A 26,149-nucleotide genomic window follows, 5' to 3' on the forward strand; every position below is an offset into this window, starting at 1 on the left:
TTTGCCTGCTCTACTCCTGCTCACCCCACCAGGGAGTTTATCCTCGGGTTCTAGAACCCGCAGTGTTCCTCCACTATCTTTGATTTCTTGCTTGCTTAGCACCCTCTGGGAGTCAGCTGTAGTAGCAAATTAGCAAAGAGCGCTGAGGCACCTCGAGTTTGAAGACATTTCCTTCTGCTCACCTAAGCAGGACGCTGGAGCAACTGCAAATCCCCTGTCTGCTACTGTAAATCCCTCTTCATCATTGCAAGAGAATCCGTCAGGATCGCTGAAGACCCAAGCAGAAGCTCTTGGCCAAGCCCTCTTGCTGTTTCGGCTGCACTGGGTGTTGTCATATTGATGAAGCTCCTGGGACCGCTGCCAGCAGCCTCTAGGATTAAATCAATAGAGTTTGCAAAAGTAAAAGCTTCTTTTGGAGGCAGGGAATATATTGGTTTATTTTTTTAATGATAAAGCCTCAAGGAGAATCTTCATGGATGGCAGGGCCAGCAGAGAAAAAGGCTGGGAAGACCCAAATATTTGAAGACGTGCATAGAGGAGCAAATGAAGGAGGTTTCACCTGGGACTTGGGGCTTTCCAGAAAATCTGTTTAACTTGGGTTGCCAATGCAACAGCTGGGAGAGTTGGAAGAGAAGGTGGAAGATGCAGAAGGGCCGCTGCTGAGATGTAGAGAGAAATGAAATAGATGAGGATTCGTTTACTCATTTGACCAACATTTCTTGGGGTCGTGCTCTATGCTCAGCACTGGGAGGGGTGCTGAGGATGTAGTGGTGAGTGAATTCTGTGACAGGTGTTCTTAGAAGAGATGAGGAGGGGAGAAGATCCAGGAGAAGGTCATATGAAGACGGAGGCAGAGATTGGAGTGATTCTCCTGAAAGCTAAGAAACACCTAGAGGCACCAGAAGCTAGAAGAAACAAGAAAGGATCCTCCCCCAGAACCTTTGGAGGGAACTTCGTCTTGCTGACGCTTGAATTGTGGATTCCTAGCCTGGGTAACTGCTAGGGAATAAATTTCTTTTATGGGTTTTTATGGGTGGGTTTTAAGCCACTCAGTTTGGGGTGATTTATTACAGGAGCCATAGAAAAGGAATATAGATGTACCCATGAAGTTTGAGATGTCTCTGGGAAGGTACAACAGGACACAACCATTGCCAGAACCCCACTATGGATCAGGGAGGAAATGGAGGATGAAGAAATAGCCTAACTCCCCATCTTTTCCTCCAATCTCTTGCTTCCCATTGGCCAAAGCCACCCAGAAGGCAGGAGATGAGGAAGGCTGGATAATGCCATTTACCAGAGGAAGTCCTGCTTTTCCCAGGACACAGAACAAAGCAATGAGTAGATAGGTGGGAGGAAAGGGCAGAAGGAGACGGCAAAAGACATCAAAATGCATGAGACCCCCTAGAAAGTGGATCTGGGTAAAAAATGGAAGAAAACCTAGGACTGAGCCCCAAGGAGAACCAACATTTAGAGATTTAGTAGAAAAGGGGACGTGAGAAGGGGAAACAGAAGTGACAAGAAGTTAATAGGAAGACATAAAAGGAGGGCATGACCAAGTCAGCTGAGCAGAGACAAATGGCCCTGGGATTTGGCAATCTAGAGGAATTTGGCGACCCTCACTAGGAGAGTTTGAAGAGGGACTTAGTTGTGGCACGTGGGATCATCTTTCCGTGCGGTGTACAGGACCTTTAGTTGGCCTTTGAACTTAGTTTCAGCATGTGGGATCGAGTTCCTTGACCAGGGGTCAAACCCAGGCCCCCTGCACTGGGAGCTCAGAGTCTTAGCCACCGGACCACCAGGCAAGCCCCCAGGATGCTATAAATCTTGAATGGCCATACAAGGTTTAGAATCAGAAATGCAGCTGGTTGGATTCATCCAGAGGTGTACTTTTTCTGGAAGTGATATATAACCATCCTACATGAGATTGACAAGGAAGGTGATGAGGTAGGAGAGAGTGCTGGGAAATGGTGGAGTCAGCGGGGTGCAGGACTTCATAGGATGGATGTTGGTTTGCATTTAGAGAGTTGGTTAGCCGGGAGGAGGAGTGGTTAAAGAGAAAGATGATGGGAGGGGCATTTTGGCATTTTGTTGCTTCTGGGTGTGCATGGCTCAAGTGGCTTGGAGTTGACACTGGTTATTGAGGAGGAGGTAAAGATGTCCTCCAGTGATCAGGGATGGAAGGGATCAGCTTGGACAATGGTCTCTCCACATGGAAATTGAAGATCATAGTTATAGGCTCTCCCAGAGTCTTGGGACTTCCCTGGTGGCTCATCAGTGAAAAATCCACCTGCCAAGGCAGGAGACACAGGTTTGATACCTGGGTCAGGAAGATCCTCTGGAGAAATGGCAACCCGTTTCAGTATTCCAGCCTGGGAAATCACATGGACAGAGATGTCGCATAAGAGTTGGACATGACTTAGCAACTAACCAACAGCTGGATTTGCTCCCAGCTTCTGTTTTCCTGTGGACCCCAGCATCCTGGGTGCGAAGGCTTTGACCTTGGGCTTCCTGTTGAGCCCAGGAGGGACCTTTGTGGCCTTGTTTGGTTTGGGAGAGGGGATTTCTTGGCCTTGCTGCCCTTCTCAGGGCCTTCTCATTGGCTGCACCTGGTTTTGAGGGAGCCTTCTTCACCTCAACTGGCTTCTTGCATACCTTTCTCACCTCACCTGGGTTGGGAGGGTCCTTCTTTGATGCTCTTGCGGCTCTTCTTAGGGTCATTGCAGATGTCTCCCTGATTTGGGTTTTCCTTTTATTTGGGGGAACTAATTTGAAGCTGCCACTGGCCCTCTGTGCTTGGAGTTAATTGTTTTCAGGATATTTCCAGGTTTGGATTTAAGCCAAAGGGTAGATGGAATGTATACAGAAGATGCCAAGGAAATGGAGGATCTCGCTGACCACTGCACAGGTGTGATAGTACAACGAGATAGGAGAACAATCTCCCCTCGGTAGCCTGAACATACTGGGGAACGCAGTTGTAAATTGGACCAGGAGGCAGAATTCTCACATCACTCAGGTGTCCCCAGGGAACTTTTCTGTCCTGACAAAAGAGAGAGAGAAAAACAAAGAGAAGTCCTCAGTCCTTCTTTGGAGCCTTCTTTGGAGCCTCAGATTCCAAGAGGCTCCAAAGTTATTGTTATTTAAAAATAACCAACACCTCCCGCTCCAGACGTGCCTTAATATTTTTTTTCCTTTTTGTTTTTCATCAAGGGAACTTCATTGTGATGTGTGTGTGTTGTGTTGTTTTCCATGAGTCGTGTTAATTCTTCCACATCTGAACTTTTTGTTACAGAGCAACTTTTACATTTAAATCAGGGATTTAATTTCAGAGTGAATGCACACACTCACCTCACTTTCTAAAAACAGTGTGAAATAGAACTTTGCGAAGCTCCAGGGTTGATTTGGCAGTGTCTGCAACAAGTGTGCGCTCCCCGCTCTAACCCAGCAATCTAGCTGGCAGGAACAAAAAATCCTGACAAATGCTCAAGGTTGTATGGTCAGATTATTCATCACAGCTTTGCTTGTAATAGCGACAAACTGGAATCATTTAGGGGAATATTAAATAAGTGATGATGCATCCGTTCATGGTAATACTGCACAGCCTTTTATAAGAGGGACATTCAATGTAGCAAATGCATCCAGTGTGGTGAGGGGCACAGCAAATCATGGGACATTATGTGTCACAGAATGCAATTTGATACGCTTGTTTTCACGTGTTTAATGGTATGTGCTGAGCACCTACTATGTGTCAGTGTTGTCCTCCTTGCTGAAAATACAATCAAGAACAAGTTAGACAAATCCTTGGGGCTCCCCCCCCACCTCCCTTTAGTTAGGGCTCATGTTCCAGTGAGGGAGAACTCTGTAGGTAAGATTAAAAAAAATAAGATGTAATTTGTTTATGTGGAAAATTGTAACAAACTAACAAGTGAAAAACAACCCGAGCAGAGAGGCAGAAGGGTTGACAGTGTTGAGATTTTAGACCTGGAAGCCAGGGAACACCTTACTGTGAAGACTGTCTTTTTTTACCTGAACTCTAGTTGGTTTACAATAATTTTTAAAGTAATGTATTTATTTTAATGGGAGAATAATTACCTCACAATATTGTTTTGGTTTTTGCCATACCGCAACATGAATTGGCCAGAGGCGTTAGCTTCAGGTGTACAGCAAAGTGATTCAGGCATATATATATATACACACACACATATAATCTTTTTCAGATTCTTTTTCATTATAATTACTATAAGGCATAGAATGTAGTTCCCCAAGCTATACAGTAAATTCTTGTTGTCTGTTTTATATATTGTGGTGTGTATTTGTTAATCCCATACTCCTAATTTGTTCATTCCCCCACCCCCTTTCACCTTTGGTAACCATAAATTTGTTTTCTGTATCTGTGAGTCTGTTTCTCTTTTGTAAGTAAGTGCATTTGTATTGTTTTTTCTTTTTTAGATTGCACATATGAACCACCTCATGCACTTGTCTTTCTGTCTGCCTTGCTTCACTAAGTATGGTATCTGTAGGGCCATCGGTGTTGCTGCAAATGGCATTATTTCCTTTTTTATGGCCGAGTAATATTCCATATGGAATATTACATCTTGCTTATCCATTCCTCTGTTGATGGACATTTAGGTTGCTTCCATGAATTTAGGTGCTTCTATGAATACTGGGGTGCATATATCTTTTCAAATTAGAGTTTTCATGTTTTCCAGATATGTGCCCAGGAGTGGGATCGCTGGATCATATGGTAGCTCTAGTTTTAGTTTTTTAAGGAACCTCCATACTGTTTTCCCATAGTGGCTGCACCAATTTACATTCCCACCAACAGTGTAGGAGGTGTTTTAGTACAGCCTGAAGGAGGTGAGAGAGAGCAGCCAGCGTGAAGAATGTGTGTGGAGGAAAGTCTGAAAGAGAAACACCAAGCTGCCAGCACTGATTGTCTCTGGGAAGTGGGGTGGTGTAAGGACTTTTCACTTTTCAAGTGATGTATTATAAATTTTAAGGACTAAAAATACAATAAACACATATTCCTATTATAATTAAAACCATTTGTTTTCTAAAAGGGATCTTGAAGGCTGTCTGAGCAAAAAGTTAGCTGCAAAAGTCAGTGAGTAAAAAGCATTTGAGGGGAACTCTGAAAATCAAGGGGTGGGGGAAAAGGAGAAAGGTAAAGAACAGAGGTTTTTTTAAAAATTAAGATTCACATATCATAACTAAAGTGTACAATTCAGCAAATCAACTGTATTTCACAACCTAAATGTCCATCAACAGATGAATGGATAAAGAAAATTTGGTGCATTTATACAATGGAATATTACGCAGCCATAACTAGGAGGGAAATGGGGTCATTTGTAGAGATGTGGAAGGACCTAGGGAGTATCATACAGAGTGAAGTAAATCAGAAAGGGAAAACTGAATATTGTATATTAGGACACGTATGTGGAGTCTAGAAAAATGGTATTGATGATCTTATTTGCAAAGCAGAAATAGAGACACAGATGTAGAGAACAAATACATGGATACCAAGGGGGAAAGAGGGGAGGGAACTGAGAAGGGGAGGAATTGAGAGGTTGGGATTGACACATATACACTATTGATACTGTGTATAAAATAGATAACTAATGAGAACATGACTGTATACAGCACAGGGAACTCTGCTTAATGCACGGCGGTGGCCTGAATGGGAAGGAAGCCCAGTAAGGAGGGATATATGTACATGGCAGATTCACTTTGCTGTAGAGTAGAGACTAACAACATTGTCAAGCAACTATACTCCAATAAAAATTAATTAAAAAACATAAAGGGAGAGAGGTGGGAGGGGGGTTCAGGATTGGGAACACGTGTACAGTCGTGGCGGATTCATGCTGATGTATGGCAAAACCAATACAATATTGTAAAGTAATTAGCCTCCAATTAAAATAAATAAATTTAAATTTTAAAAAAAAGCATAAAAAGTAAAATGACAGTTCAGTGGCATTTAGTACTTCTCCAACACCACTTTGATCTAGTTCTCAAATATCTTCATTAGCCCAAAAGGAAACACCGTAGCCATTATGCATGCCCCCTCTTCCTTGAAACAACCCCAGAGTGGGTAAATGGATAAACAAATTGTGATATATCCATACAATGGAATATTTTTCAACCATAAGAAGAAGCAAATTATGGATACATGCCAGAGTGTGGATAAACCCAAGAACATTATGCTATGTGAAAGAAGCCAGACACAAAAGGTTGTGTATTATAGGATCGCATTTGTATGAAACATCTGATGGGTGTTTTTGCAACATTTATTTTAAGCCTGATATTCAGGGAGTGGACTCACTGTGTTTTGTTCCTGAAAATACATCAGATTTGAGACACAACCTGATCAGCCATGATGAAAGTAGGTGTTTATACTCTTCAGTGAAGGGAGGGGAATGAGACTACATGACTAAAAAAGAAATGGAAAAAGTTGATAGTAGTAGTAGCGGCATTTGAAATAAAAACAATAAATATTGATTGCATGATTACAATGAGATGAACCTCGTATTATGCTTTCATAAGCATAGAAAGTTTTCTAATCATCACAAGAACCAGAGTAAACAAAAACAAAATACTCAGATTTACTGAATACATACTGGGTTGGCCAAAAATTCATTCAGGTTTTCCGTAACATCTTACAGAAAAACCTGAGTGAACTTTTTGGCCAACCCAGTGCTATATACCAGGCCCTGTTCTGCATGTATTATTGTATGTATCCACTCATTACATTCTCAATCAGCCCTAGGAGATAGGTGCTACATTTCACATTATATGTGTGTATATATATGTGTGTGTGGAAACGGATGCTTGGAGAAGGAAACTCCTTTGCCCCAGGCCCAAACCATGTCTGACCCTGAAATCCTTTCAACTGCCCTGCTCTATAGTTTTTCATGCAGATATATCTAGTTTTCTGAGCAGAAGCATAATTTAACTGCCCTGGATAGACTTCTCTTTTCAGAACCAAAGAATTGGAAATCATTGTGTACATTAAAAAATAAATAGCACAGAAATCTATTTAAATTTTTATTCATTTATTATTTGGCTGTCCTGGGTCTTTGTTGCTGCACACAGACTTTCTCTAGTTGCAACAAGTGGGGGCTACTGTCTAGCTGCTGTGTGCAGGCTTCTCATTGCAATGGCTTCCCTTATTGCGGAGCAATAGCTCTAGGCTCACAGGCTCTGTACTTGCCAGACACCAGCTCTAGAGTGCAGGCTCACTATTTGTGGCATCCTAGCTTAGTTGCCCTGCAGCATGGGAGGTCTTCCTGGACCAGGGATCGAACCTGTGCCCCCTGCATTGACAAAAGGATTCTTAACCACTGGACCGCCAGGGAAGCCCCAAAACGTTTAGTGTTGGGATTTAAATTTTCTCTTAGATTTTCCTGCTGACATAAAGCATCTTTTGTGTGTGTGTGCCTGTACTGTGTATGTTAAAAGTAGGTCTTTGCAGTTGTCTCCGAGACTTTATTTGCCATGTAATTAAAAGCTCGCCTCATGCTGCTGGCCATGGTGCTGAAAACATTCTGGGCATCGCCAGAACTGCCCTTGTTAGTGCTTCACATCCATAGATAGGTCTCAAGCTGATCCGCTGGTGGAGAGAGTTCGAGATGTCTGCGATTTCGAGAAAGACCCTTTGGATTGTTGGAAGTTGATATTGATTGATATGATCCATTGATTGATAATTGGTTGATAATTACTATATTAGATTGTGGAACTCAGGTGAAGACTGATCTAGTTGGCCTCATCATGGTTAAAATCCCAGGTGTACCCCAACTCCAGTTTTTAAGTAAAGGCCAAAACATCCACCTTCTAGCAGGTAGGCGTAAGCTGTTGAGTGGTCTGTGGGGACCCCTACCAGCATGACTTTGAAGTGAACCCTAGCATATATATGACCTTGAGCAATTTGTTGACTCTCTGAGTCATAATTTTCTTATCTGGAAAGTGGAGCTTGCAGTAGAACCTACCTTGTAGAATTTTTGCAAGGAATTAACTGAAACAATGAGTATATAGTGGTTAACTTGGTGTCTGCCCAACAAAGTGCTCAATAAATTACAGCTGTAATTATGATTGTTGTATCTGTTAATGGCCTCATAATAGTTGATCATATTTCTGAATTAAACCGTGGCATCTGTTTAGTGGAGCAAGAAATATGTGCTGTACCCAAGGCCTTGGTACCCCCTACTCTTTTCCTGGTAATGGTGAAAAGCATGGAACTAACATGAAAATAAGACTTGCTTGGCTTCTCCCCACAATCTCAACTGCCTGATTGACTCATTGAAGTATCTGTTTCCTCAGAACACACCCATCAGGCAGCCCCCGTAGTAGAGACAAGACTTTGATGGGTTAACAAACCTGATTTGATTTTTCACACTAACTGTGGAAGGCTGGAAATGAGATGGGAATGGGGCAAGGTACCACAAAGAGAAAGATGGATCATTTGGACATTCTGCAAGGTCTTGCTAAGGGGCTGGGATCATCAGCTATGCCCACTTTACAAATTGATTTTCCTTGGTGCTCTGGCTCCCAAGAACAGCTCCTATTCACAGACACGGCCCTTGTTCCCCGTAAAGAAATCACTAGGTCATGTCCTGTGTACACACGGCCCCTCTCTGGGGCCACTGGGGGCCCTGATCTGTCTAATTGTGGGGGAAGTTCTGTGTATCTGTATTCGCCTGCAGGGCTGTTTGCTAGTCTGACTTCCATGAGCCATTTCAGGAGCCAGCTTTTCCTCCCACCAGGGGTGCGTCTCTCCTCCTCATCTCCCTCCCTCTTCTCTTGGCCTCTTCGGCTGGCTGATTAGTCTGGATCCCGCTGACACAGGTGTTTTTCCCCTGAACCAATCCGGGAGCAGGAAGGCTCAGCTCAGCTCACAGAGGCATTGCTCACCGCAGCTGTGAGTTAGAACCCAGGCTTTCTAAACAGGGAGGATCAGGCACAACTCAGGGTTGGGCTGAAAAAGCCTCATCTCCCCCTGCCTGGACAATCTTTGACCTCTACCTGGGGAAAGAATCTCCTGTGCCAAGAACTCAGTACCCCATCTTGGTGTCTGTGCACCAGCCACATCACTGCAGATTTCGAGTTGATCTGTGTCCTTAACGTGCCTGCGGAGACTTGGCACATGATGAAGTGAGGGGAGAGATGTTGACAGCAGGACCCACCCACCCTTGCTTTCTTCCATAGGTGTTTACTGAGCACCTGCTCTGGAACAGATGCCCTCTTAGGTGCTGAGAACAAAGATCAAACAAAACAAAGTTTTTTGCTTGTATAGGGCTTAGAGTCTATTAGGCAAAAGAAAAGAGAAACCAGGTAAAGGAGAAAAATATAGCAGGTGTTTGGAGGCAAGGGCCAAGGAAAAAATTAAGTAGGGAAATGGGGTAAAAGGCCTCGCTGAGGATGAGAAAAGAGAAAAGACCTAGAAGAGAGGGAGGGAATCTTGTGGGTCTCTGGGGAAAGAGCATTCTAGGAGAGAGAATAGCAGGTGCGAAGGTCCTGGCAGTAAAAGGTGGCTTGTGTGTTTGAGAAAGATGGAGAGGCCAGTATGGCTGTAGGTAAGTGAACCAGGGGGAGAATGGAGGAGATGGGGGCAGGTCGTGCAGGACTGCTGGGGGGACTTTGACTTTTCTTCTGAGTGAGCTGGTAGCCATGGGAGGGCTGTGACTCTTTCCGCGTGCAGTAAACCAGAATTTTCTGTGCTGCTTCTTCATCTCATTCCAACATTACTCTTGTTCCTTGAAGGTCTTGGGTTTCACCTTAAGTGGAGGCAGAAGACTGGTCCAGGCCTCGTGAATTCTCCTCCTCTGGGGTCAGAACATGGAGGAGAAGGCTTGGAGCAGAAAGGCGAGCCCCACTTCTTTCTGGATGACTCAAAGCCACAGTAACCTGGGCTCCTCCTCCCCCCTGAAATAGATCTAAGGCAGCACTTTCCAAACTTCAGTGTGCGCATAGAGCCCCTGGAGATCTTGCTGAAATGTGTGTTCTGACTCAGCAGGTCAGCATGGGGCCTGATGCTCTGCTTTTTTACTGGGTGTTGGCCTCTGCTGTTTGGTTCGTCGACCACATGTTAAGTAGCAAGGGTGTGGACCACATCTTAAGTAACAAGGGTGTAAGGTCAGTGTTGCAGATTCCCATTTGGGTTGTGTCTTTGGACACTGGCAGGGTGCATGGAGAGAGAGAGGGAGGTGACATTTGATAGCAGTGTATCTATGCATGCGTGCCTGCTAAGTGGCTTCAGTCATGTCTGATTCTTTGCTACCCCATGGACTGTAGCCCACCAGGCTTCTCTGTTCATGGCCTGCTCCAGACAAGAATACTGGAATGAGCTGCCATGCCCTCCTCCAGGGGATCTTCTCAACCTAGGGATCGAACCCATGTCTCCTGCATTGCAGGCAGATTCTTTACTGCTAAGCCACCAGGGAAGCCAGTGTATCCATATCTGACCAAAAAAATAAGAAAAAGAAATAAGATGGGCATGGGCAGCCTCTTTCTGTTGGTTTGCATGCTGACTAAGACTTCATTGTCATACTGGAGAGCTCTGGGTCTGAAACCCAGGTGACCATGGGCAATTGAAAGCCTGATAATGCAGCCCGTGAAAGTGCAGCTTGCTGCTGGTCTTGTGGGACTCTTCCTGGAACCTCAGCTCGAATCAGATACAAAGGAAGTCACATCCTAGCCATTTAGGGGCAGGAGGCCAGGGGGCCCCAAGAGTGAGGCAGCAGCTTGGTGCAGAAGCAAACAGGGAGCTAGTTGGCAGGGAAGGAAAGCGAAATCATCAGATTCAAATCATGGCTTCAGAAGCCTCGGCGAGGGGAGGCCGGGGAAGGGCTTGGCATTGCTTCTTTGTGTACAAATATTGTCTCTTATTTTCTGGGCTGCAGGGTGAGGCAGAATGGAGTATTTGTGCAACACAGCCCAGCTTTGTTCTCTGTGCTCCTAATGACCGTCAGCTCGGAGGCAGGAAGCCAATCAGAGATGATCGTCAGCAGGAATGGCTTTTGTTGACTCCCCAAATTGCCCTGAGTCTTGGATTTGCTTTTCAAAGTGTGCGTGGAGCATGGCTCGACCGCTTTCAGCTGGAGGCAAAGGCTGAAGCTGGTGACAAAGAAGACCTGCTTTTCCTTTGTTAGATTCTTACTCCCAGGTTGCCTATTTCAGACTTCATTTCACACCTGGAAAGTGGGTATATATTCCAACTCCAGCCTGTAAGATCCCTTGGTTTTTATGAAGCTTCCATGATGCTAAATGTAACTCTAGGGCCAAACAGGATACCGAGGCTAGTTAAGTTTCCAAGAGAGAAAGCTGGGAGGAGGGCGGTAGTTCATCAACACGGCCAAGTTCAAGAAATGCTGTTTGATCCTTCGGCACATCAGTGAGTTTCAGTGTTCCCAGGGGACACTGGACAATATCTGGAGATGAATTTTGGTTGTCGTAAGTTTTGATTCTCTTAACTGGAGAGGAGGCTGCTATTGGCATCTAGTGGGTAGAGGCCAGGGACGCTGGTCAACACCCTACAATATGCAGGACAGCTGCCCTGAAACCCCACCCACAGAGAATTGTTATTGTTGTTGTTCAGTTGCTAAGTCATGCCTGACTCCTTGTGACCCCATAGACTGCCTCATGCCAGGCTTCCCTATCCGTCACTATCTCCCTGGGTTTGCTCTAACTCATGTCCATTGAGTTGGTGATACCATCCAACCATCTTTCCACTGCCATCCCCTTCTCCTTTTGCCTTCCATCTTTCCCAGCATCAAGGTCTTCTCCAGTGAGTTGGCTCTTTGCGTCAGATGGCCAAAGTATTGGAGCTTCAGCGTCAGTCTTTGCAGTGAATATTCAGGATTGATTTCCTTTAGGATTGACTGATTTGATCTCCTTGCTGTCCAAGGGACCCTCAAGAGTCTTCTCTAGCTCCACAATCAGCCCCTCATCATGTCAGTAGTGCGGATGTTGGGAGACCCCGCTCCAGAGTAACCAATACCCTCAGGCTTTCTCCCTCTAGTATCCATTTCTCCACACCTTAAGCCTCCTTCTCAGAAATTGCCAGTTTTGTGGTGTTAGTGTGTTAGTCGCTCAGTTGTGCCTGACTCTTTGCAACCCCATGGACTGTAGCCCACCAGGCTCCCCTGTCCGTGAGATTTTCCAGGCAAGGATACTGGAGTGGGTCGCCATTTCCTTCTCCAGGGGATCTTCCCAACCCGGGGATTGAACCCGGGTCTCCTGCACTGCAGGCAGATTCTTTACTGACTTTTTTATTTAAAGTAATTATTGATATGTATGTTCTTATTGCCATTTTGTTAATTGTTTTGAATTTGTTTTCCTAGGTCTTTTCTCTTCTCTTCCTCTTTTGTTCTCTTCCAATATAAAATTTTAAAAATTAAAAAGAAAAGAAATTGCCAATTTTGTTTATTAAGGCTGTTGGCCTGAGGATGCTTCTGCAGATCTGGCTGGGGAAGCAGGGATATTGTGGACCACCTGCTGATCAGCAGAGCAGGTCCTGATATGAAGTGAACAGGACAGACCCTCCCCAAGGGCAGACCCTCCAGTGGGACTGTCTGGTGGCTGGAGCAGTGTTCGAGGTTTCAGGGAGGTGCTTGTGCCCAAAGAGAGAGGGAATATGCATCTAGAAATAGCCATATGACCTACACCTTCCCTCCTTTGGATCTTGAAAGGGCTGATTCTTGGAGGCTTGACTACCATGTTGTTTTTTATTGAGGTGAAATTCACACAACAGTACTAGCCATTTTTAATTCCTTGGTATTCAGTACATTCGGAATGGTATTCAGCTATCGCCTTTATCTAGTTCCAAAACATTAAGGAACCGCTCACCATCGCCCCCTCCCCCAGCCCCCTCAGTCCTTGGCAACCACCAGTCTGCTTTCTGACTGTGGACTTGCTTGTTTTGGACATTTCATATCAATGGAATTCATACGATACATGGTCTTTTGTATCTGGTTTCTTTGACTTAGCATGATGTTTTTGAGGCCCCTCCACACTGTAGTGTGAGTTGGTGCTTCATTTTTATGGCAGAATAATATTCCATTCTATGGATAGATCATATATTGTTTATTCATTCCCTGATGGACGTTTGGATTGTTTCCACCTTTTGGCTCATTGTGAATATTGCTGCTGTGACCACGTATCTGAGTACTGGTTGTCCAGTTCTTTTGGTGTATACCTAAGAGTGGAATTGCTAGATTTTATGGTAATTCTATGTCTTAACTTTCTGAGGAGTCATCAAACTATTTTCCTCAGTGGCTACACTGTTTTACATTTTCACTGGCAAAGTGCAGTGGTTCCAGTTTCTCACAGTCTCACCAACACTTTATTTTTTAAATCAACCCAGTTCTTTTTTTAAAGATTTATTTATTTATAGCTGCGCTGGCCTTTATTGCTGCGTGTGGGCTTTCTCCAGTTGCAGAGAGTGGGGGCTCCTCTCTTGTCGCCAAGCACGGGCTCTGAGGACGTGAGCTTCACTAGTTGCAGCTCACTGGCTCAGCAGCTGTGGCATCCAGGCTGGCTTGTCCTGAACTCTGTGGGATCTTCCTGGACCAGGGATCAAACCCGTGTCCCCTGCATTGGCAGGCTGATTCTTTACCACTCAGCTGCCAGGGAAGCCCACCAACACTCACTGTTTTCTGGTTTTTTCATTCTTATCATCCTACTGGATGTGAAGTGGTGTCTCATTGTGGTTTGATTTGCATTTTCCTAATCTTCTTTGGAGAAATGTCTTTTCAAACTCCGCCTGTTATTTAATTGGGTTTTCTTCTTGTCAAGTTGTAAGTGTTCTTTATCTATTCTGATCCTAGACCCTTATCAGATATATGATTTGCAAATATTTTCTTGCATTCTGTTGGGTTTTTTTTCATTTTCTTGACAATGTCCTTTGAAGCACAAATGTTCTAAATTTTGGCAAAGTCCGATTTGTCTGTTTTTACTTTTGTTGATCATGCTTTTGATATCAAACCCGATCACTGTATTTTATTTTTTATTTAATTTTTATTTTAAATTGGAATGTAGTTGATTTACAGTGTCGTGTTAGTTTCAGGTATAAGCAAAGTGAATCAGTTATGTACATACACACATACACACATATATATATTCATTCCTTTTCAGATTCTTTCCCCGTACAGGTTATTACAGAATGTTGAACAGATTCTCTGTGCTATAGAGTAGGTCCTTGCTGATTATCTATTTTATATATAAGTTAATATGTTAATGTTATATATATATTATATATAATAGTTATATGTTAATCCCAAACTCCTGATTTATCCCTCCCCAACCCCACTTTCCCCTTTGGTAACTGTAAGTTTGTTTTCTGAGTCTGTGAGGCTGTTTCTGTCTTCTGAATAAGTTCACTTGTATCATATTTTGGAATCCACGTATAAGTGATATCATATGGCATTTATTTGTATTTATCTGACTGACTTATATGATAATCCCTAATTGCATCCATGTTGCTACAAACAGCATTATTCCATTCTTTTTTATGGCTCAGGAATAGCCCATTGCATGTATGTACCCCATCTTCTTTATCCATCCTTCTGTGGATGGACATCTAAGATGGGCATTTTGGTATCAGATCTGATCACTGTATTTTAAACTGCAACCACCAACCTCCTTTCCTGCGTTTTCTCTCTGCAGCATTCGCCATACAGTACTGTATGCCTCTCCTCCACAAGGGCAGAAATTTCTGTCAGTTTTACTCTCAGCTGTGACCCTGTGCCCAGGACCTGGCACACAGTAGGTGCTAAATTGATATTTGTCCAGTGAAGGTTGGAGGTGAGATGGAGGAAGAGCATCTGCATTTTCCTTACGGAATCATCTGCTGGGTTTCATGGCAGTGAAACTCCTCTGTATGAAGCTGTGTTGGTAGATCCATGTCAGACTCACAGAGTGTATGACACCAAGCGTGAACCATAAAGTAAGCTAAGGACTTTGGATGATAGTGATGTGTGTAGGTTCATCACAGGTGACAAATGAACCACTCTGGTGGGGGACGTTCATAACAGGGCAGGCTGTGCCTGTGTAGGGGCAGGGGACATGTGGGAAATCCCTGTATCTTCCACTCAATTGTGCTTTGAATCTAAACAAAGCTGGAAAGATTTTCCTTAACTCTGTGATACTCCCTTTGAATATATGATTTTAGCCACCATCATAGCAAACTGCATCGTCCTCGCCCTGGAGCAGCACCTACCTGATGATGACAAGACTCCTATGTCTGAACGACTGGTAAGTGACGTCTCTCCACCGGGGTCTCTGCTTTGCTGGCACACTGATGTGGTTGTGGGATCTGAGAGCAGACTGGGCTCTTAGCCTTGTCTCCAAGAACCAGATCCTGGGGCCCCTGCCTGTTGTTGTTTAGTTGCTAAGTCCTGTCCGACTCTTTTGCGACCCCATGAACTGGAACCCACTAGGCTCCTCTGTCCATGGGATTTCTCAGGCCAGAATATTGGAGTGGGTTACCATTTCCTGCTCCAAGGGGTCTTCCCAACCTAGGGATCAAACCCGTGTCTTCTGCATTGCAGGAGGATTCTTTACCACTCAGCCACCGTGGAAGCCCTGGGGAACCTAAATTTCGTGAACACCAATAATCTGGGGAGAGAGAAGTCCTCGCTGCCCGTCCTCCACTCCCGCACCCCCAGCAGACCTCTTGTGAATCTGGAGAGGGATGGAGGGGTCACGTTGTCCATGAGAAGTCACATTCAGAACAAAATTTTGGGGAATTCTCTGGCAATTGGGTGGCAAGACTTGATGCTTTCACTCTTAGGGCCCAGGTTCAATCCCTGGATGGGGAACTAAGATCCTGCAAGTCTGGTGGCACAGCCAAAAGAATTTAAATACATAAATAAATTTTTAAAAAATAAACCAAAATTCTTGTGAAAAATATTGACCATACATAAATACATGGAGAACAGTACCATGAACCCCTCATGAACTCATCATCCAGAGACAACAAATATCAAGATTTTGACTCACTTCACGTTTCCTTTCGTTTTTTATTTCCTTGGTTTGTTTTTCTTGGCCAAAGTATGTTAAGGCAAATCCCAAGCAATACATCAATTCACTGCCATATACTTAAGTCTGCATTGCTCAAAATTTGGGCACTTTCTGGGACTTACCTGGTGGTCCAGTGGTTAGGACTTGGTGCTTTCAATGCCATGGCCTGGGTTCAAACCCTGGCTGAAGAACTAAGATCCCACAAGGCACATAGAGTGGCCAAAGAAGGCGCTTTCTTACATCACCCCAGTGACATGTTGACATCCAACACGCCAGTGGTTCCTGGGAATCATCAGAAACCCAGCCAGTAATCATATATCCACAATTCCTTCAGAAATGGCATCTTACAGGTTGTTTTGTTTGAACCAAGATCCGCACATGGTCTAGATTTGATGTTAAGGCTTTTAATCTAAGGCAGTTATCTTCTCTCTTGCCATTGACTCTGCAGAAACCAGTCCAGTTGCCCTAAGGAAGGTCCCACATTCTGACTTTTGTGTGGTTGCTTGCTTAGGGTATCATTTAGCTGGTTTCTCTTTTCTCCAGCTTTACTATACATGAATATCAGCTCTGGAGTCAAAATCCAGTCAAAATCCAGTTTGATCTGGTGGAACTCTGCAGAGCTGTAAAGTAGCACCAAGTTTGCTCTCGATGCCCCAAGCCATCCCCCAGCCCCCTGGTTTGCCTCCTGGCATTCTGACAACCCCAAGAAGGAGAACTTTTTCCTTCCCATCACGATTTCAAAGCCAGTTTTCAAAACTCAAGTGTAAGGAGAGAGAGATGTTAGAAGTCACTCCTTCCTAATCCACGTAATATTGATGATCTCAAGGCTCTTACATGTTAATAACTACGTACTGGGCTTCCAAGGTGGTGCTGCAGAAGAACCTGCCTACCGATGCAGGAGACGTGGGTTTGATCCCTGGGTCGGGAAGATCCCCTGGAGTAGGAAATGGCAACCCACACCAGTATTCTTGCCTGGGAAATCTCACGGACAGAGGAGCCTGGTGGGCTACAGTCCATGGGGTCACAGAGTCAGACACAACCCAGCACACGTGTGTATTATAATGTGTTTCCTAAAAATAGAACTAGTCCAGAAAAACAATGACTTAAAACTTTTTTGTTTGTTTTTGCTTAAGATCAGGCTAAGTAAAAAGAGTTTGTTGAAAGAATAGTAAGCAAATAGAAGTAGCGATGGTGAGCTGGTATGGGAAAGCTCGTGGAAGGAGAATGAAAATGACTGAAGCTTGAGAAGCATTGTCATTAACAAATGAGGGAGACAGCAACGGAGGGGCTCTGATGGAACAAAGCTTACAGCTTAATTCCAAGTATTAATACTATAGAGTGTCAGCTGGAAGCCAGACATGGCCGGAGGTCTGGCAGGGAGCTGGGAGCTGGAACATTAGCCATTTACCAGCCAGTGCAGAAGTATTCATTCCAATATTTTCTCAACCTGAACTGCTGTACTGGTGCATACCAGCTTAGAATCATCACAAGTGTCAGATTTGGGGGCTTGGAAGAGAGACCAGTGCACAGCGACCAACCCCAGGGTCCTCGATGATGTATGTGATAAGTAGATATTCTAAACCGACGCTTTCTTGTGGAACTTTCTACAGTGGTGGAAATATCCAACATCTGCACTGTCCAATACGTTAGCCACCAGAAATGGGACTAGTGTGACAGTCATTTTGTTTCCCTTAAATTTATTTTTTTATTATATGTTTACTATTCTTGGCTGTGCTGGGTCTTCGTTGCTCTGCGTGGGCTTTCTCTAGTGGCAGTGAGTGGGGGCTGCTCTTCATTGTGGTGCACAGGCTTTTCATTACAGAGGCTTCTCTTGTTGCAGAGCAAGGCTCTAGGTGCATAGGCACCGTAGTTGCGGCCCTCAGGCTTAGTTGCCCCACGACATAGGGGATCTTCCCCAATCAAGGATCGAACTCATGTCCCCTGCATTGGCAGGCAGATTCCCAACCACTGGACCACCAGGAAATCCCTTCATTTCAATTTAAATAGTCACACATGGCGGCCTAAGTAGTGTGTAAAAGTTGGCCAAATGGAAAGGAGTCGTCTTTTCCATGCTTCTGTTTTTCTCGCAGTAGCCTTTGGACAAGGTTACTCCAGGCAGGATGCCGTGAGGCACGGTAAGGGCTGGAAAGTCTGGAGAAGTGAGGGGAAGTGGGTAGAGATTCTGGGTGGGTGGTTCCCTGTTCATGGCGCCCTCTGCCCAGCCAAAGACGCTAATCTTACCTTCTCCCTCTTCCAGGATGACACAGAACCATACTTCATTGGAATTTTTTGTTTCGAGGCTGGAATTAAAATCATTGCCCTTGGATTTGCCTTCCATAAAGGCTCTTACTTGAGGAATGGCTGGAATGTGATGGACTTTGTGGTGGTGCTAACAGGGTAAGTGGCCTGTACTGTGTTTCTTAGAATTATCTTGAAGGATGAGAACTCTGGAAATGTAAGGATTGGTGTCATCCAGGCTGGGCTCAGAAATGCTGAGCCCCTGTGTTCTTCAGTGTGCTTCTGCCCTCTTACCCAACCCCCCTCACCTCCTCATCTCAGCTGGAGATCACAGCAGATGCTTTCTGTTACAATTATAATAATAGCTTATTAGAATTGACTGCTTCCAAAGTGCTTTACGTGCATTCTCTCATTTAATCCTCACAACAATCCAATGAATTAGGAAACATTAATATTCCCATGTGAGCCCTGAAGAATCTGAATCATAGAAGGAACTTGCTTGCGATCGCCCAGCTAGTAAGTGATGGAGCTGGGATTTGAACCTGAGATGATATCATTCCAGAATTCAAGTTTGTAACTATTGTGCACACATGGTCCTTTTGCTTTGCTTGGGGGAATACCCTGCCTTTATTTTAAATTGGTAAATGCTTTTTGAGGACTTCAGGGTGCAAGAGATTGTGGTGGGATTATGGAGAAAACCAGTTGAAGTAAGGTGCAATCAATGCCTCTGAGGAGGTTTCAGATCTGATACAATGAACCAGAGGTAAAAGGTAAAAGGTGAAGGTGTATACACCGTCCACCTTGTATAAGGTAACTCTAGCTGGTATAACGGCAACAACAAAATCCAAAACTAGGTAATGACTTAAACACAACAGAAGTTTTATTTCTTGCTTGTTGAAAGATCAAAACAGTTGTTTCTCGTTGGCAGGCTTCTTTCCTCTGCACAGTGATTGAGGGACCCAGGCCCTCAATATACATTGTGGTTCCCTATTGTTGACTCACAGATTGGGTCTACGTGTCTACAGGAAATCATAGGAGAGACATGAATGTGGATGGTGATGCTTGGGGCAGGGAGGCGGTTGTAGAGTCCTGGCTAGAACCTGGCTCATAACCTCTCTCACTCATACAGACTTCTGCTCGAATTCAGGCACATGCCCATACATGGCCCAGGGAAGCTGGGAAACAGCACACCGTGCTTAGAAGGAAATGGAAATGGATTTGGTGGCTCGTCAGCCAGCCTCCATTACTGACCCCAAAGCCCTTTATCCAGTCCCAGTATAGGCTTTACCATTTTGTGATGATTTCAGACTCCTTTGCTTATTCACTCCTCCCCTCCGAGCTAAGTCTTTTCCTTCTCTCCCAAGAGCCCTATTCACTGGGAGACATTCCTCATAGTTCTCCTATATGAGAGCCCAGTTTTCCTCTATGGGATTATAATCCTCTATGGGATCATTTTGCGGCGGGGGGCGGGGGGCCTCCAAAATCACTGCAGATGGTGATTTCAGCCATGAAATTAAAGGACACTTACCCCTTGGAAAGAAAGTTATGTCCAACCTAGACAGCATATTAAAAAGCAGAGACATTACTTTGTCAACAAAGGTCCATCTAGTCAAGGCTATGGTTTTTCCAGTGGTCATGTATGGATGTGAGAGGTGAACTATAAAGAAAGCTGAATGCCGAAGAATTGGTGCATTTTGAACTGTGGTGTTGGAGAAGACTCTTGAGAGTCCCTTGGACTGCAAGGAGATCCAACCAGTCCATCCTAAAGGAGATCAGTCCCGGGTGTTCATTGGAAGGACTGATGTTGAAGCTGAAACTGCAATACTTTGGTCACCTGATGTGAAGAGCTGACTCATTTGCAAAGACCCTGATGCTGGGAAAGATTGAGGGCAGGAGGAGAAAGGGACAACAGAGGATGAGATGGTTGGATGGCATCACCAACACAATGGACATGGGTTTGGGTGAACTCCGGGAGCTGGTGATGGAGAGGGAGGCCTGGCGTGCTGCGGTTCATGGGGTCGAAAAGAGTTGGACACGACTGAGCGACTGAACTGAGCTGAACTGATGGGATCATTTCTGTGTGGGAATCACAGTTCTCTCTGTTGTTTAGTCGCCAAGTCATGTCTTTGTGATCCCGTGGACTGAGCTCTTTGTGACCCCATGGACTGTAGCCTGCCAGGCTCCTCTGTCCATGGGACTTCCCAGGCAAGAGTACTGGAGTGGGTTGCCACTTCCTTCTCCAAGTTTTCTTCCCTGGGATTCTATTTCTCCTCTGGGCCCTGTTGCTGCTCCAGGTCCTTTCTCTCTTGGCAGACGTCATGGGTCTTAGTGTCCATGCTGTGTTGGCTGGCCTCTCATAATTCAGGTTTTAAATGTATCTGTCGTTTAAAGCAACGTTGCTTCTCACAGAAGGAGCTGTGTGAGTTGGGCTCTTTTGGTAGAGGCTTTCAGGTTTGAGTGGTCTGTTATGAGGGCCAGCCCTAGTGCTTTCTGATGGGGGCTCCATTTGCTGTGCCCACTGTCCTTTGCCTCATGACCTTGGAAGGTTCCTTGGACATATCATGGCATCGAGCACTTTTCTCTTTGCTTAGTAGGAGACTCGTGTGTGCAACAGCTCAATGGTTGACTTTGTTGTTGTTTAAACATGTATTATGAAAAAAGATGTGATAGAAATAATCATTTCTAAAAAGGTATAATAGAATAATTCTAAAAGAAGTGGAGAACCATATAGCAAATCATATAACAAATATTCGTTGGATGAATATTTGCATGAACAATATTGAATGAACAATATTCATCCAATGAATATTTATTGGGCAACTACTATATGCTCTGGAACACAGCAGTGGTCAAAACAGACAAAAATCCCTCCTCTTGTAGGGCTAACATTCTAGTGGTGAAGAAAGGCAAGATGCATGAATGAATACAATATCTAGTGTGTTAGATGTTGATGAGATATTTTTAGAGAAAAAATAAAGCAGAGAAGGGATGGGATGTATTATGGGCAGGAGGGCTAGAAGTCAGGGAAGACTGGCATCAGGGAGGTGGTATTTGAATGAAAACCTGGAGGAAGTGAGTGAATAAGCCATGGGCCGAAGGAGGAGCGTGCCAGGCAGAGAGAGCAGCAAGTGCCAAGGGCCAGAGGTTGAGCTGCGTCTGGTGGGTTTGGTGAACAGTGATGAGGCCAGCATGCCTGGAACAGAGTGAGTGAGGGGGAAGTGAGGAGGTGAGCACAGGGAGGTGATGGGGCAAACTGCCATCGAAATGAAACGTTTACGTGATTAAGAATTTGATATTCCATTCAGAGACTACTTGTTCAAGTAGATTAACCTTTACACAGATTCAACAATACATCATTTGATCTTCTTTTATCTTTTCCTTTTTGTTTTCAATCAGAAACTTTAGGAATATCTAGTAAAAAGGTCTTACCCGTATTTCACCGAAGGTTCTTTTTGACTAAGAAAACAGTATGTTTCAACTGTTGTTGAAAGCACAGGAAGTTGCAGTAAAATATACAACCAATAAAAGTAAACATTGGTGACCCAAAAAAAGCACAACCTTTACGTACAGCATAGAGAACTCTATGCAATACTCTGTAATGACCTATGTGGGGAAAGAATCTAAATAGAGTGGATGTGTGTATATGCAAAGCCAATTCACTTTGCTCTATACCTGAAACCACCACAGCGTTGTAAATCAACTATACTCCAGTAATAACTTTTTTCTTAAAAAATGCAATCTTTTTAACACTGTGTAAGCCCCTGCACTCCCTTTCCTGGCCCCATTCTTTTCTCTCCATCCAGAAGCACTTTCCTGAATTTTGTGCTTATCGTTTCCGTTTATGTATTTACACTTTTATATAAGAATATAAGAAGTATATGATACTTATGTTACAGTTTAATTAGATAAGTATGTAAGAAGTATGAGCTTAATCTGCTTGACGAGAATGGTCCCATCCATCCGTTTTCACTGCTTCATGGTACTCCGTGCTGTGAACATTCTACCATGTATTTATACATTTGGGTTGTTTCCAGCTTTGTGCTATTTTGGACAAAGCTGTCCCCTTGTTCTTGTGAGTGCATTTCTCTAGGGCATATGCCCAGGAGTGGAATTGCTGACTTGTATGCTCTATGCATTCCCAGCTTCACTAGATCCTGCCAAATTGCTCTGCAAAGTGGTTGTACCAACTTATGCTCCCTGGGGGCTGACTTCCGCTAGAGGCTGGCTTGACCTTGATGGCAGGAAGAAGCCTTCAAAACCCCTGTTTTCTGTAACATGGTTCTTGAAACACCTAGGGAAGCTCATATACTGTTGAGCATATAGTCAGTCTCAATAAGTGATTAGTAAGTTCTTCCTTGGTGGCTCACATAGTCAGGAAACTGTCTGCAATGCAGAAGACCCAGGTTTGATCCCTGAGTCGGGAAAATCCTCTGGAGAAGGGAATGGCACCCTGCTCCAGTGTTCTTTTTTTTTTTTTTTTTAGTTTTTTATTTTTTAAATTTTAAAATCTTTAATTCTTACATGCATTCCCAAACATGAACCCCCCTCCCACCTGCTCCAGTGTTCTTGTGTGGAGAATCCCATGGACAGAGGAGCCTGGCAGGCTACAGTCCATGGGGTCGCCAAGAGTCACACACGACTGAGCGGCTAAGACACACAGACACATACAAGTTGAAAGGTAGCCATTGGATAGGCCAGTCTGCTGCCTGGATGTTTCTATCCACTACGCAGTTACAACAGGGTGATCTTTTATTCTCAGTTCCCTGATACTTGATGAGCCCCTAGAGAAGAAAGTCTTCCTCTGGGGCAGATTGGTCCTAAGGATGCAAGCTCGTAGTTGGAATTAATGGGATCCATGAGCCATCTGAAATTTCATGCCAAAATTGTGTGTGTGTGTGTGTGTGTGTGTGTGTTTTCCTGGTCTGTAGTTTTCAGCAGAGTCTCAGTGGGGTCCTGATTTGAATGCTACCAGGAGCCCCTGCTGTGGATTCTATTCATTTCTTAACCCCTTCTCCTTTCCTTCTTTGTCTTCTCTTTTCCTTTCTCTTGCTTTTGTCTTAACTTCTCCAGTAATCAACCCTTCTTTCTTACTCTCTGGTGGTTCTGTCTCCTTCAGATCGGGCACATAGCTCAAATTTTATTACTTCAAATTCTAAGGGGCTGTTGGATCTCCTCTTGGGTTATAAGTGAGGAACAGAGAGAGAAGACTCTAGTGTCCCTGCACACCTAGACTTCTGTGCAATGTTAGCAATGGGAAATGCAATAAACTCTTAATTTTGTGTTCTTGGGGGAAGGGGACTCAAGTGTATTAATTTGACATTGAAACAAAGATGACTTGAATGTGCGCTTTCTGATTAAAACATTGTGTTCTCATATTTCAAAGCAATCTGCAGCATTAAAATACCATTCACTTTTCAGGGATTACCAATGTTTTGGCCATCTTTTGGTGTGACATTTGGTGAAAAAGACCTTACCCATGGATTTTTGTGTGCTCTGTGTAGCTCAAAGCCTCAGAGACATTTTAACTTTGTAGTTGATCAACCCTATTTATAGCATCCTCCACGTGTATTTGGAATTTGATCATTAAACTGAAAATATATAAGAGGAAGATTTGAAAAGTTTGGCTATGTTTCTGAGATAACAGAGTTCTTGCTGTAATGTTGAAATATACGTATACATCAAAGAAGTCAGATAACACACTTGTGCATGTTAAGAAAAGAGACTGCAAATGCTTCCAGGGTAGGAGCAAAGATGACTGTTTTTTCAATTCCTGGGCTTAGCCCTGTACCTGACATATAGCAGGTGGTCAGTAAAATAAATGTTTGCCACGCTGGCAGGTGGTAACATTTCTGATAATCAGAGTGTTCTGGAAAAATCTGTTTTTGCTGTTTAGTCGCTAAGTCATGTCCAACTCATTTGTGACCCCATGGACTGAGCCCCACCAGGCTCCTCTGTCCATTGGGTATCCCAGGCAAGAATACTGGAGTAGGTTGCCGTTTGCTTCTCCAAGAGATCTTCATGACCCGTGGATTGAACCCATGTCTCCTACATTGGCGGATGGATTCTTTACCACTGAGCCACCTGAGAAGCCCTCTGGGAAGTTTACCAAGCTATTTAAGGAGATGGGGACTCCTGCGTTGATAGAAATAGTTGAACAGTCCAGGAGTCTAGATACCCTGATACCCAGATACCCAGTGCAGATACCCTGACATTAGGTCTTTACCTGCTCTCATATTTTGTGACTATAAGAAAACAAAGGTTCCTTTTTTGAAAGGTCCTATGAACCACACCAGGCTTTGGGCAGTTTTGTGTTAAGGACAGAGGTGAGGAAAAGACTCAAGTACTTGGAGACCAGCAGGAAAGGACGTTGACATTGTTTTCATAGCATCATTGAATGTTAGAACTCAGTGGACTCTGGCAGGTCCAACCCCTTTATTTTACTCACAGGAAGTAAAGACACAGAGGGAAGAAGTAATTTGCCCAAAGTCATGTTGAGATGGTGGGTAATCAGAAGTCTTCCAAAATCAGAAGATAATGTTCATGTCAAGGAGTCTTGGTGTCCCAGTTTGGAGGTCAGTGGGGGTAGTATAGATAGCTAATGCCACCTCTTGGATTCCACCATCAGAGCTTTGCCTTTTCTTTCCCTCGTCTCTCCAAATACCCAGCCTGTGATCCCTTTCTAGAGAAATAGGGAGCCTCAGAGAGTAATTCCAATTTCCCATTTTTTTCCTTAAATAGTTAAAGAAACTGAGGACCAGAAGGGTCAAAGTAACTTGGCCAGAGTCATACACCTCTCACATTCTCTTGCTTTTTTGACTAATTGAACAGCAGATGTAGTTGTTCCTCGGCCTCTCCTGCATTGCCTGCAAATGAAAACATTCCAAACAACAATAAACCACAACTAGCATTCTGACTCACAGGACCAACTAACGGCTTCTATAAATGCCGGCAGCATTTTATTTTAATGTCTCTTTGCATTAATCCCCACCCCACCCCCCAGCAGAGGATCAGTCAGTCACCCCTGGTACCAGAAAGATTCCCCACTGTGACACAAATGCTTTTTATCACTCAGAGAGTTTTGTCGTTGAGAGAGCATCGATCTTCTTAGTGTTCAGAGCATTTGGTTGTCATGATATTTGCTGAACCGTGTTCCATCAAGAATCGCTTCACTTCCTAGCAGCAGGAGCTTGTTTGTCCATCTTGGAGCGACAGTGATGATAATGATGCTGGCTGCCATGATTTTTGTTCTCGTCATTTATTGAGCACTTACTGTGTGCCAGCACTATATTAACAATTTCATGTGTGTTATCACTTTTCAGTTCCACAAGACCTTTCTTTAGAGGGGAATTTGAGGCTCAGAGAGATCAAGCTACTTACAAAGGGTCCCACAGTTAGTAAATGGCAGATTAGGATCTCAGCTGCCCTGCTAGGACACATCCCTAAGTCTAGGATATCCCTGAGTCAAATTAAGTTTAGACAAAGAGCTATATTCAGCCCAGTATCCTTATGAACATAATACTTGTTATCAAGAACAGTGACAGTATCAACACTCTAGAACTTACAAGGCAGTTATAACATGATATACTATATATATATAAATATATGCTCAGTTAATTCTTACGACCCTCTGAGTTAAGTACCATTGTTATTCCCACTTCACAGATGAAGAAACTGAGGCTCAAAGGACTTCAATAACTTGCCCAAATTCACCTACCTCAAAATAGTGCAGCCAGGATTTGAACTCAGGCAGATACGGATCCAGAATCCATTTTTCTTGAGTCCATTTTCCCTAAAGTCAAGTTTTTCAGGGAAGTCACCAGGCAGTCCTTCATTTTCACCCTCATCTTGGGCTCCATGGTGGCAGGAGAGAACTGGGCAATGTAGCTTTCTAAAAATGGGAAAT

General features: G+C 44.0%; 1 protein-coding gene across 2 annotated transcripts in view; it reads left to right on the forward strand.

Moving 5' to 3' along the window:
• CACNA1A (calcium voltage-gated channel subunit alpha1 A) overlaps nt 1–26,149 on the forward strand; it is a 250,937-nt gene that overhangs the window by 33,306 nt on the left and 191,482 nt on the right. For both annotated transcript variants that reach the window (XM_069590901.1, XM_069590900.1), the window contains exons 2-3: nt 15,135–15,240; nt 18,266–18,405. In XM_069590901.1, coding sequence (XP_069447002.1) covers nt 15,135–15,240; nt 18,266–18,405 — 246 coding nt within the window. The remainder of the gene's footprint in view (nt 1–15,134; nt 15,241–18,265; nt 18,406–26,149) is intronic.

This window comes from Ovis canadensis, chromosome 5 (assembly GCF_042477335.2).
Source record: "Ovis canadensis isolate MfBH-ARS-UI-01 breed Bighorn chromosome 5, ARS-UI_OviCan_v2, whole genome shotgun sequence".
Lineage (NCBI taxonomy): Eukaryota > Metazoa > Chordata > Mammalia > Artiodactyla > Bovidae > Ovis > Ovis canadensis.